Genomic DNA, 14,160 nt, shown 5'->3' with positions numbered 1-14,160 from the left:
TTGCCAGATCCCTATGTGAAAATCCACCTGATGCAAAATGGCAAACGGCTGAAGAAGAAGAAGACGACAATCAAAAAGAACACCCTCAACCCTTACTACAATGAGTCTTTCAGTTTCGAAGTGCCATTTGAACAAATCCAGGTAATGAACTTGCATTTGTCTAAATTGTTTTGAAACTCTAATATGGCAGAAACAAATCCAACCTAAATTTTCCATTTACTTGTTTGCCCTTTTCAACGACTAATTAAATGCACCCTGTACAAAAAATGTATAGAGTCTATGAAGCATGATAAGGTTCTGCGTTAGGCTTTTAAGAAAGTTTTGTTGCTAATTAGTTGAAGAATAAATTAAATGCAACGCTTGGTAGTACAATAAGAGTAAAATTACTTCAAATTGATGTAGCATTTCATGGATCAGAGGACACATTTTATGCTCTGAGTGAGCTGCTTTAAATTCAAAGTGTGCCTTGATGTCTGTTAACCAGAGAGGCCAATTCTACATTCTGACAAGGCAGCACGCGTTTCTCAAAGCACCTATCCTCAACTAACAGTTCCTTGCTCTTATCCCTCAATATTTTATTATATGGCAAATTAGCTCTGGCTCTCGTGAACAATGGCCCCGGGCCTGTTCTCATCGGTCAGTGAAATCCAACTAGTGAGGTGGATCGAAGGATAATCAGGCCTCTGAAGACGTTAATTCATATTGTCAACTTGCGTTCCATGCTTGGGCATGATCAGGCGCTAAGTAAGCAAGCTAAGAGGGAGCCACTGATCCCGAAATCACACCAAACAGTCAATTTACCGTAGTTGTCCGGACCTCTTTGATGGCACCCGCTGGCCTTTCTTTGGTATCTGTCAGCTTGTTCTTCAAAGGCCCACACCGTTTCAAAGTAACAGACTTGAACAGACTCTCACACTGAGTATTTGGGAAAATGGTCGGTGGCGTGAACTGTTGCATCACGTTTATGAGTATTTTTGGTCATTTTTTACATTGTTGTTCGAACATAATAACACTGGGAGATATACTCATCATGTCAAAGCTGTCTAATTAAAAATACATTGATTTTAGTCAGTTTTAACGGAATGTTTCGAATTCAATATAAGTTAAACTGTATTGACAGCATCTGTGACATGCTGTCCATTACCACAGAAAACAGTTTCGACTCATCCTTCAGTTTGTATGAACAACTACTGTGGCAAGAAAAAGTATGTGAACCCTTTGGAATTACCTGCATTTATTTATACATTTGTCTTAAAATCTGGTTTGATCTTCATTTAAGTTACAATAATGAACAATCACAATCTGTTTTAACTAATAAGAAACAAATTATTGTATTGTTCTAGAAAATACTGAATACATCATTAAAACATTCACTGTGTCAGTTGGAAAAAGTATGTGAACCCCTAGGCTAATGACGTCAACAAAAGCTAATTAGAGTCAGGAGTTGGCAAACCTGGCATTCAGTTAATGAAACAAGATTAGAGGTGTGGGTTAGAGATACTTTGACTTATAAAAAGCACTCAAACATTTTGAGTTTGCTATTCACATGAAGCATCTGCTGACATGGACCATGCCTCGCAAAAAAGAGATCTCAGAAGACCTACGATCAAGAATTGTTGCTTTTCATAAAGCTTGAAAGGTTTACAAAGTTATCTCGAAGAGCGTAGATATTCATCTGTCCACAGATAGACAGATTTCTACAAATGGGGATGATTTAGTGCTGTGGCTACTCTCCCTAGAAGTGGCCGTACAGCCAAGATGGCTCACAGGGCACACCGCAGAATGCTCAATGAGGTAAAAAAAGAACCCTAGAGTGACAGCTAATGCTACTGGGAAAATGTTTTGTGGACTGATGAAACTTGGGTTGAATTGTTTCGGAAGAACACGCAGCACTACGTATGGCAGAAAAAGGGCACTGCATACTAACATGAAAACATCATCCCAGTGGTGAAGTATGGTGAAGGGAGCATCATGATTTGGGGCTGCTTTGCTGCTTCGGGGCCTGGACCGCTTGCCATTATCGAGGGAAAAATTAATTCCCAAGTTTATCAAGGTATCATTCAGGATAATGTATGGGGTGGCTGTGCGTCAGCTGAAGCTCAGTAGAAGTTGGGTGATGCAGCAGGATAATGACCCTAAACATCAAAGTAAATCCACTACATAATGGATTAAAAAAAAGAAAATACACCTTTTGGAGTGGCCCAATCAGAGCTCAGATCATAACCCAATAGAAATTCTGTGGAATGACCTCAAGAGAGCCATTCACACCAGACATCTTAAGAATATGGCTGAGTTGAAACAGTGTTGTGAGGAAGAATGGCCCAAAATTCCTTCTGAACGTTGTGCAGGTCTAATCCGCAGCTACTGGAAACGCTTGGTTGAGGTTATTACTGGCAAAGGAGGATCGACCATTTTAGTTGATGATAATGTGCTAAATGACAAAAACTTACAAAACTGTAAAAATTAAATAAAAAATATACAATTATTTATATACAGTATGTATAGTTTTATAGGTAACATTAAACAACATGAGAAAACTGTCCTGAAACTTTGAGATCCTAAAATAATAGCATATAATGAAAATACTGAAGTACTAGCTACTTTTTAGAAGTTACTTTGTGGTAAATTCCTCACGTTTAGACAGTTTAGGATATTGCATTCCTTTTTAAGGAACCAGCATTTTCACAATGCAAGTTACGCATTCTGACTAGCGCGTATCTTCAAGTTCACCTGTTTATTCAAGTTGAAATATTATGTTTTTGTTGCAGATATAGCTGATTAATGTCACATATTAACCTGTAAGTATCGTTTATTGTACAGTTCAGCTCACTTTGCTCAAACGGGGTAATCCCCAACATAATATGACTAGATTATTTTAATCAATTCTTTCTAGATTAAAAAAAATTAAAAAATAGTGTTAGTGCATTGTTAAAGCTGAAGTATGAAATTTCTGGGACACTAGTGCCACCAAATGGAATTGCAGCTTTCCGAAAACGGCCCTCATTTTCTGTTCTTCAAACCATGAGATAGCCCCGCCCCCAACTCATGCCATTGGTTGAGTAACGTTGTTGGGTCTAAGCAGGTCTCTCAAAACAAACAGGAATTTTATAGTTCAACAGATACACAGTGTTTACGGTTCTTGAGAAAATTAACCTATGCATGGCTTGTTGTCTCTGCATATTAAGCTGGGATAGGAGAAAGTATTTTAACCCTGAAAAAATTATGTACTTCAGCTTTAATATCATGGAATGTTATTTTAATAAATTTGAAATAAATTTGAATTAAAACTGTTTATCGTCATGATTTGTCTTTTCCATCTTGTCTTCATTATCTTGACAAAATAAAAATTAAAAAAACCTATGCAGTAATTTAATTGACGTGATTAACAATGCACACATTTTTGTATGAAAAAGCAAAAAAAAAAAAAAAAAAAAAAAACATATGACCATTTCTGTTCCTGTTTCTACTTTTATACCCTCCAGAATGCCTTGCACCCTACATATGTGTTTATACAAACTGAAGGACGAGCCAAAATTATAGTCTGTGGTAACTGAAAGCACACTACATAGATGTGCCATTTCATTCTATAATTGTGTCCCTTAATTTCTATTACAGAAAGTTCAAGTTGTTATAACTGTTCTGGACTATGACAAGATTGGCAAGAACGATGCCATCGGCAAAGTGTTTGTGGGCTTGAACAGCACAGGCACTGAGATCCGTCATTGGTCAGATATGCTGGCCAACCCGAGGAGACCTATCGCTCAGTGGCACGTGCTCAAGCCAGAGGAGGAAGTGGATGCACTGCTTGCTGCTCAGAAAAAATAGAGCAACCCCATGACCCCCCCCCCCCCCAAAACCCACCCGTGTAGTGCTCTTTACCCCGTGCGTGTAAATACCTCAGTGAAATAAGGATCCATGCACCCTTACTCCTAATTTTGTGTCTAACAAAACCTTCTCGGTACTTGGAGCACCACACCCCTTCAAGATGTTGTGTTGTTATGTCGGTTTCGAACCCCTCATTTTGTCGATAAACTTTCTCTGTTGTTTTTTGTTTTACCTCCATCCATGACCTTAAAAATCCCCAACCAAATGCCCCCTTCTTTTAAGCAATATGATCTGTATAGATAGCGCATGACTGGAGGAATTTATTGTACCACAAGTGTATATATATATCAGTATGCAGACAAAAATGATTTCTAGTTTATGTGTTTGTATGTTGTTACCCGTTTCCTAATCTGTGTATATCTTGATGTTTTTAATAAGATGTTCTATTTTAAATTATGTAAATGCAGACATAGAAGAGCCAATATTATATATAATGGGATTTAAGAATTTTACCTTATTGCATTCCACTAATATATACAATATATCTATATATAAAAATATTTAAGAGTTAACAAATTCCAAGATGCTAGTGGAGGTAAACTCACTTCGTAAAGGATGGTTTTGTGCTTCATGGTTACTTAAAAACATACAGATATAACATACACATACAGTACAGTACACACAAAACACGAAGGCCATTAACCAATATGGTTTCATGATATAAATATAATATGCTGCTGGAAATTCTACAAGCACATGATTTCGTAATAATGTTTTTGTACTAATTTATCAAGCTGAGGACCTGTATGCTTTGCTTGAACCACTATATTCTAAAGTATTCTTACTTGACGAAAATCAATCAGCCTTTTTTTCACATGGTGATGCTGTTAACTTTAAGTAAAACGGGTCCCCAGTTTGCTTCTTTCTTTGAACGATATTTGCTTTATTTTATCTTCCTGAAACAAATTTGTCTCCATCACAAAACTGGAAATTATGGGACAGTCACAAGCTATAGCCATTGCGTTCCTTGAAGCTTGATTACAATATTTTGTGAACTGCTTACTTTCAATAGTCTTGTTGTTGGATTTGTTGAGGAATTATGGTTCAACCTCCAAAAAACCGAACCAGGAGTTTTGACTCTAGCTTTAAGACAACTATTTTTTAGATTAAGTCAACGTCTGAATATTTTTGGTAGCTGCATGATTTTTTTTTTTTACGATCTTTGCTAAAGGCTGGGTAATGGGGGAGGGAGTTCTACTTACACCGGGTGTCTGTTTCAAAAGACTCCCTTGCCTTCAATCAAAAGGTAATCAAAGGTTTAGGGATCGTCACATTTGAAGTAAAACTTTAGAAGTGGTCAATCCTGTACTATACAATGTTAATGGAGAAGAGGCAAGCTTTTAAACACTGCCATTTTTTTTCAGGGAGGTACGAAATGTACATGACACCTCCCTCCATGAACACTCCTCTTAAATAATGGTTGTAGCTTTGGTTTATTGGGGAACAATGTATTTTTGGCCACAATGGTGCCCTAAACAGCAGTCTTTGCTTTCTGTTGCCTTTTCACAGTGACAATAGAGTTAGCCATGCATAACTGCCAATCCTTTCCCCTGTGGCTACTGTTTTGCACTGTACCGTCTCTGAAAAAGACAATTGCTTGTTAGAAAACTGCGACTATGTTGACTTAGTTTCATTTAGGACACCGGGTTGGAAAAATGAGCAAGAGCTCAGCTTGCACAGTCTATTCAATCGAAACCACGTGAAAGCACCAATGCTAATGTCTCGGCCAAGCATTAGCATTAGCGTATCTTTTAACAATAACCGTAAAAGTTAATGGTCTGCACAGGTGATTACATTACATACTAATGTCCTTTACTACGGGTCTAACAGGGGGCGAATCTAAGTTTTATCCATTAAAACCATGCGTCATCTTGGAGGAACCTCTTGCATACACTAGATGCTAGCTTCGGGAGGACTTTCTTAGTGTTTTCAATGTTACTGTATAGGTGATAGCACTGTTACTTAAAAACAAAAGAAGAAAAAAAGCTATTTGTCATTCCATAGGAGTCTTTAGGGACTGCTTTGTGTATCACTGTGACTGCGGTGTATGCTTAGCGTTGTAGTTTTCAGTAGGTAGCGGCCATTTTGTACTATAGTGATGTTGTGCTACCATTCCCCTATTACATGCAGAGAGCGTGAAAGTGTGTGAGTGAGAGCACATGTTGAGCGTCGTCAGTTTCTAACAACCGTTGACTGTAGGAATGGCAGACAGAGCTATTCCCAAGCGAGGCGAGAAGATTTCAAGCGCACGTCAGTTCACACAGCATTTTGTAGAGCACTGTGCAATACTTGTAAGTGTTGAAATGGGTGGTATCGCCCAATGAGGGACAAATAAAAAAATAAAAAAATGAAACCCTTCACAGGGAAACGTATTCCATGACCATAGTCCGGTTAGGTCACAGCACACGTACATCTGTAAACCTGTTAAGGATTCCTCCTTTTTTTTCCCGTTGAGTTTTTCTGCACACAGAACTGACCATCCAAACATTCGGGGTAACCATACAGGAAATACCCCAAATATGAGATAATCTCTCTCTCTATATAAATATATACAGTGTGTGTGTGTGTGTGTGTGTGTGTGTGTGTGTGTGTGTGTGTGTGTGTGTGTGTATATATATATATATATATATATATATATATATATATACACACAGTACAAATTTAACCCTTTCTGTCCTAAATAGGTGTATATATTTTAATATTTGTCCTTCTATAATTTCCTCATTGTTGAGATCACCATGGATATAAGAGAACTGTATCGATCTTGTTATGGAAACTTATCTGTTGTACTATTAATATGATTGGCTGTACCATTTTGTTATCGCTGTTATGATTCCACTCATGACTATTTGGTTATTGTTCCTTTAGTGCCCTATTGAACACCATTTTATATTTATTATGGATTTCAGAATGTACAGTATGGACTGTGTGTTTCGTTTTTACTTTTTATTGTGGGACCAAGTATAGTTGGCACTTTCATTTCAATGTTGCAATAAATATTTATTCATGTGTTCTATTCATAGCTGAATAGGATTTCTTACCCTGACAGAGAGATCTAACCGAGAGAAAAACTCATTTTAAACGTATAATCGCAACTATAATTACAAATTATTACTCAACTAAGACAACCCCTACGTAAACTTGTGTACTCTCATTTATACCAGTATCTACAATAATATAGCTTGTTTATAAAACAAGGATAAAAACACAGTTTTAGAGTCATAAAAATACAAATATCTTGATTACAATATAATATATTTCATACGGCAAAAGGGTGTGATTGTAATTTCAGGTGTCTACACGATAAATCGAGTGTAGAACTGGATGTACAGTAAAAGACAGCATTGCTTTTTACTCTTCAGAGGTTTGTAAAGTAGTCTGAAAAGCCATTTCTAGCCCTGCAAAGCAATGCTATCTTTTTCAGTAGCCTACCAAAGCACGCAAACAGCTCTGGCACCCGACGACTACCATTTAAAAAATCCCAATTACTCAATGTGTAACAATACTCCGATACTCTACAATGACAAAAAGCCACACTTAACCTTTCAAGAAAAAGCTGTGTAAAGAATTAGAATCTGATGCTGTAGGAAGATCCTAGTTGCCTTTGTGTATATCAACTGCCTGCTTGAGTATTTTTGTGTGTGGAAATTTTCTCTGTAATCTTGTAGAACTGTTCGGGGTGTGTTTCCTGCCATACTGCTGGCCCCAGCGGCAATCTGACAGTTATATTGCTGTGTATACCTTCATTATGATGAGGTGTTTAACAATTTTGTTTCACTTTGTGTAGTGATTCACTCTGTGGAGTTTCTGACTGTTGTTATATAACTTCATATACACAAATGTTCAATAAAAATGTTTTATTTCCTGTTGATACAGAACCTTCCCAAGAGCTTTTATTTTGAATTTGTTTTACTTCAGTGACCTTTATTTCTTTTTCTGATTATTAAATTGGATCCAAAATGGTGATTTGGGGATCATTTGAACCATGTGCTTTCACATAACCTTTCACACAACTGAAGCAAGCAAACATTTACCATGGTACCCACCAGTGTTGGGTGTAATCCGATTACAAAGTAATTAGTTACTGTAATCTAATTACTTTTTAGTCAAAAGTCGTGAAATACATTACCTTTTAAATTACTGTAATCAGATTACAGTAACTATCTTTCAATTAAAGGAATAGTTCACCCAAATTTGTGTCATCATTTTGTCATTAACCTGTTTGATTTTCTTGCTTCCGTGGAAGAAATGTGATGGAATGGAAGTCGTATGGTTTTGGGTGAGTACATGACAGAATTTTCATTTTGGGGTGAACCTTCAGTTAATTACTTTGAAGTACATTACTTTGGTTACACATATTTCTATATTTATTTAGAATGCATTTAAAACATGAACTATGTTTGTATATATATATATATACAGTATATACATCTTACAGTATGTACTGCATTTATGTGACAGCTGAAGGGTGTGTGCCCCCTAATGAATCATTATAAGTGTATGACTTGTGTGCGACAATGAACAGACTAAATTTAGACATGATTTTGAATTTGGAACTTTTCTGTTAAAAGTGTTTTTGAAAGTAACTTAAAAGTAATCAGATTTGTGGTGGATTATTTTTTTTAACCACAATTCCTGTGAATATACCATGGTATGTAGGCTATAGTTATCGCAAGTACAATAAAACTGTGGTAACTGACCTTTCACCAAATAAATACATAAATATTAAAAAATTTTAAATGACTGAAATTCTAAAACCTTCTTACACTGCTTTAAAAAATTTAAAAAATGACCCGGCTCCAGTACAGAAAAAAAGATATGATTACATATGTAATTTCAGACTCACAAATTGCACAGTATTTATATATATATATATATATATATATATATAAAACTATCTAGTAAGTTAGTTAATAAAATAAAAATACAATTATTAAGTATTTTGTACATTTAATTTCAATTCAAAAATTTCCACAATTGCGCAGATTCCCATTGAGATTATTGTATTTCGCCCATGGAATTTCGCAGTTCGATGGTAAATGTGACTGCGCCTTTAATGCAATAGGGGGGTTAATTATAGTTATTTTTATTATTTATTTCCAATTATTCTAGTAGGTTGTTTTTTGGTGGATAGTATGGTTACTATGGTACATGTTTTGTAAGGATGGTTTTAAAAGAAACTACTATGTCTTCAGCTGTGAAATGATAAAATGATGTTAGCTTTTATAAAACGATGGGGTTGTCACATCAATAAATGACCTTGACCTTTTAAGGAAGGTCAAATTTTGGAACCCTTTTAGTCAGACGTGTTTGGACAGTCACGCATCACCACAGGGTGAAAAGTTCAAGGCTCTAAAAATACTAGCATTTTTACTTAAATTCCGATTAAATAATGAGTCAAGAAATACAACTGAAATGTCCATGAATGTACAAAATCTGCAGAGTATACATACTATATACTGAAGAAATAGTAAACCTACTCGGGTAGTAATTCTCTATGGATGTTTAATGTGATAATGAGATCATAATAGTAATTAAGTGCTTCTGTACAGAGGATTATACCACTGCAATATTAAAATGTCTGCATTTTGAGGGACGAATCAAAGGTATAACATTTCATGTGTTATAACCTCCATTTCAGGCTTACTGAGTGTGGAGCAACACAGAGATATCCTAGAAGCATACAGGCGCTCAGGACTAAGCATACGGAAAACACTGATAAAGAAATATGGGATCATTCATGAACAAGATAAGAGAGGAGCCATTTGTGTGTGTGTGCGGGGGTCTCAGGGCTATCAGCTCCTCAGGATCAAATGCATTTCGGTATACATGACTCTGACCATCTCGCACCATTACCTACATATTACTCAGCAGCCGGCTGCTTCATCTCTGAGTAGATCTTCAAGGTCTGCTTAAGAGCAATGAATAAGAGATGAGACCTGTGGCTGGGTGCACCTTCTCACCATCAAACTTAAGCTTTAATGCAGAATTCTGTCATAATCTGAGAAAGGTTACAAATCCTTCAGGTTTGTCTAAAAAGCAGATACAATCCCCAAACTACCATGGATTCTCAAGTAATATGTTCATAATACATATTATAATACTATGAAAAAGAGCCAAGTATGCTCACACACACAAAGAATTTGTCTTCTGTGACAGAAGCTTCCAGTACACATAAAAAAAATATATGACAGTGAGAGACAGAATAAAATAAAATGTGAACAAAAAAACACAATAAAATGGGAAAGAATAATGTTCAGATATACTATGCACAGACATGTACAAAGGGATGTGAGGTACAGAAGAGGTAAGTATGTACATGGAGTTTGAATAAATGAATTAAATTTACACATTGCACATACAATTATATAGCACAATGACACATTGCATATAAGAAATATAGCCTTGCAAGGCTGTTCTTGTGCTCTGTAGCTCAGGACTGAGGGCAAAAGTATATAGTTTATTATATCTATAATAATAGATAATAATCATGGTCAACTATTTGGTTATTACAACATTAATATAGAAGCATGGGGCTGGCCAGATGTGTCTCTGTGATATGTTGTGACTCTGAACCTCCATCCAGAGCACCAGAGGGCACCCTCACTTGAATATTGACTTGTAACAACTCATTACTCTTCTTGTTCTCAAATGGCTTATTTCCTGTTTGGGAATGTAAGTACAGCACACTTCAAGTTGCAACTGCCAATTGTTTGTTTGATGTAATTGTGAGTGGTCTTTATGGTTTGGCTTGTTAAGGTTATAAGTCCATGCTTGGTTGTTCTTGTTTTGCATGTTGTTTCTGTGTGATGTTTACGATTTTGTTGAGTTTGACCCTTGCATGCTCACTTAATGTGATTTTAGACAACCATATGGTTAATTTTAAGTACATTTCTGCCTGTGGATCCAAAGTCTAAATTCCTCCTTGGTTTGCAACATTCTCTTACATTAGCATCTTTACATTGAAAAAGCAGTGTGGTTTTTACTGAAGTAGTTATGAAGATTTAAAAAACAATTTTTGTATTGTATGCTAATAAAAATGCCACTAAGCCCTGAATTCGTACTTAAACAGCATTCTCAGTAAAATAATTCACAAAATATTGCCTTTAGAGTCACGTTAGGTAATGTTTTACCTTTGGCTAAAAACTTAATTCAACTTCTAAGTCTTACTATACCAGAACATATTTGGGAGCTTCATATGTCAATTCAGTAAAAACAATCAGTAAATGGATCATTTTAGAAGTGCAAAATCCACTAAAAGTGTTTACAGTTTTTCTGAATTGCTAAAAAACGTCTTGAAACCTTCCCCCATTTTCTCACAACTTTAAACACAAAACCAAATCTTCAAACTATATTCACAAAACCCCTGACTCTTCTGGCAAAATCAAACAATCGTCTCAAAACCATTTAATCTGTGCCCAAAATCAAACAATGCTTTCAGATCATACACGCAGCAAGTCGATATATAAATACTACAGAGCATTCATTAGACACTATATCAGAAAATGGAGAACACAGCATCCAGGGCATGTATTTACAGATTCAAAAAAAATAAAAAAAATAATTGTATATAGTAAGCACATTTTGCAATTACTGTCAAAAATGTATAGTAATCACAACTTACAGTTGTACAGTGAATATATTGTATACTGTAAGTACTGCACGTAATACAGTATTGAATGTCTGTATATTCAGCACTTGCATACTGTAAAAATACAGTAGTACAACTGCAAAATCCCAAAGAACAAAGAACACTAAATTAAAAACACATTACAGTACACTTACTCACAAATATTGTGCAACTGCAAAATCAAAGTCAATGAGAGATTCATTCTGCCTCAGCATCACGTTTTCACAGCATTAGAAACAAGTGTGAACAATTTTGAATTGTTGTGTGTTAATGATGACAACTGTGTTGTAGTTGTGTTAACTTTTGCTGACTGTGTTTACCGTTTTGCAACACAAGTGCATCACAGTGCGAAATGTGTTTAGAGTTTTGCAAAAAGAGTGACTGATTCGACAAATAGGTTTAGGCCACTGAGCATTTGTTTCAGAGAATGGGGTTTAGTGCTTTAGCAATTCAGAAAAACTGTAATTTCTACACTCTGTATTTGCGCACATTGGATAACCTGGTAAGGATGTCGGAAAAGGTGTTTGCATGCAGTACGAAATCTGTAAAATGATCCAAATCAATGTTTGCAGATTGTTTTTTGCTTAAACTGTTTACCTTACCCAATAAAGGCACACTGTTTAAGGCATTTACATGACCTTACAAATTGTTGGCTTATTAGTCATAATCAGTTTAAGAATATGCATGTAAATGTTCTCTATGATAACATGTTGGTTGAACATTGGTCCTATTAGGTGATATTTGCACGAGGTTCTGTTTAGATTAAAATCGCTTCCTTTGTTATTTACAAGTTGCTGGTGTAGTGTTTAAGGTTTATGACTGGTAACCAGAACATTGCACATTTGCTTCCTGCAAGCCACAGCATCAGCCACAGCATGTAACTCTTCTACCCATCTACTAATGTGCTGTTTTCATGGTAACATCATTAAAATTCAATCAAGCTTTAAGAAAGATTTTTAAGAAAGAGCAGTTCTCATTGAGACTCATTAAACTGTTGGTGGATGGTTGAAGAACTTCCCTCATTAACAGCACCATTGTTTTTTTTTTTTTGTTTTTTTTAATTGGTTAGCTGCATGATTTAAATGGATAAAGCTCATAGGAGAACTTCTCTTCTTGTGCCGGCACCAGTGGCTCACTGGTATGAGCACTGTAACTGAAGCAGATGGTCTAGGGTTTGATCCTGGCCAGAGCTGGGTCTGCACTGGAACTCATGAATGTACACTGAAACCCAAGAGGGGGGGGACACTTGAATGGTGTCCTCCCCCACCTTTCTGGAGTGTTGACCACTGGGGTTATGTGTCAGGTGAACATGCTTTAAGTATGTGTTTTACAGAACTAAATTCTGAAGCTGAACCAACTAGTCTCAAAATAAGCCCAACACAGTTCTTGTTGGGTCTCAAACCATCAATCTTATGGTCTCAAGGCCAATACTTTCTAAACTGAGCTAACAGTTTAACGCAGCAGCAGGGGTTCTGTGGGCCTCCTTGTCTGAGTTATTCTGAAGATGAAACAACTAGTCTCAAAACAAGAGTAATACTGCTGTTGTTGGGATTCAAAACAGTGCTCCTTCACTCTCAAGACCATTCCCTTCCATACTGAGCTACCAGTTTGACACAGCAGCAGGGGTTCTGTGGGCCTCCTTGTCTGAAGTAATTATGTAGATGAAATAACTGGTCTCACAAAAGCTCTATCCTCTAAAGCACAAGTTATGTGGGCCTTAGATGAGCTAACAATTGTCAAAACATACAGAGCCAATCCTAAGAGATAGCAAGCATCCAGCATTCTGAGATTTCTAACCAGATATTTTACACTCAGAATGGTGTGATTCTCTGGTTTCTTCTGGTTTCTTAATAGAGCTGCTAGTGGATGCCTAAAGTCAGCATTTCATTTTTGCAATTCACTGCTGTTTGGCTTCGCAGTGGCTCATGTATACAGTATAAATAACTGCTTTCTATAAATGCTTTCCAAGTTCTTCTGTCTGGTTTCATACAATTCTAATAACACAGGTACAATTTTAGTCTGAGCCTCCATCATCATTGCACAGAAAGAGAAATCTGAACAGGTCTGTTAACACCAGCATCCACTACTTATTACTTAAGCATCAAATAGTTTAAAAGGTGGGGTAGTGTTGTAGTTCACTAATGGATGTGTTTGCGTCTCGACTTTTCCAAGAAGAATCTTTCTCCATAAAAAATGCTAATTCAGACACGTCTGTCCTGGAGCGGCGAAGAGGGGGATGAAGCAATTACTAAAGCATTAGTGTGAAAGTGGGAATTCCTCTCTCAGGGTCAGGGCTCTAATGACCACACAGGCATTACTTTAATATGCAAACACACCTTACTGTGTGAAGTCCCTGCATCCTTCAGATAGCAAAGCCTCCTGCCCTCTATCCTCTGTCTGGTTTTTATGAATTCTGTATAATTTCCTGCGGTGGCAATCTGTGCCTGTTCTATTCATAGAGTAGGAATTATATCAAACATTGTAAAATGCTGCACAACTGGGTCTATATGCTTTAGATGCTAAAGGGATGTCCAGTGTAACCCCAAAATCAAACAGGAGTTATATTTTGCATAAAGAAAATTAAGCCTATTTTTTTAAAACCGTAAAAAATATTTAGCATTGAGACATTTGTAAAGTACGTTTCT

The 14,160-nt window shown here is 36.4% G+C and overlaps 1 protein-coding gene across 5 annotated transcripts in view; it reads left to right on the top strand.

Annotated features, from left to right (window-relative positions):
* LOC127435417 (synaptotagmin-1-like) overlaps window positions 1-7,756 on the top strand; it is a 309,874-nt gene extending 302,118 nt beyond the window's left edge. For all 5 annotated transcript variants that reach the window (XM_051688901.1, XM_051688900.1, XM_051688902.1 and 2 more), the window contains 2 exons: window positions 8-141; window positions 3,616-7,756. In XM_051688901.1, coding sequence (XP_051544861.1) covers window positions 8-141; window positions 3,616-3,825 — 344 coding nt within the window. In that variant the 3' untranslated portion in view covers window positions 3,826-7,756. The remainder of the gene's footprint in view (window positions 1-7; window positions 142-3,615) is intronic.
* The last annotated feature ends 6,404 nt before the right edge of the window (window positions 7,757-14,160 follow it).

This window comes from Myxocyprinus asiaticus, chromosome 45 (assembly GCF_019703515.2).
Source record: "Myxocyprinus asiaticus isolate MX2 ecotype Aquarium Trade chromosome 45, UBuf_Myxa_2, whole genome shotgun sequence".
Classification (NCBI taxonomy): domain Eukaryota; kingdom Metazoa; phylum Chordata; class Actinopteri; order Cypriniformes; family Catostomidae; genus Myxocyprinus; species Myxocyprinus asiaticus.
This window is presented reverse-complemented; position numbering and strand designations above follow the sequence as displayed.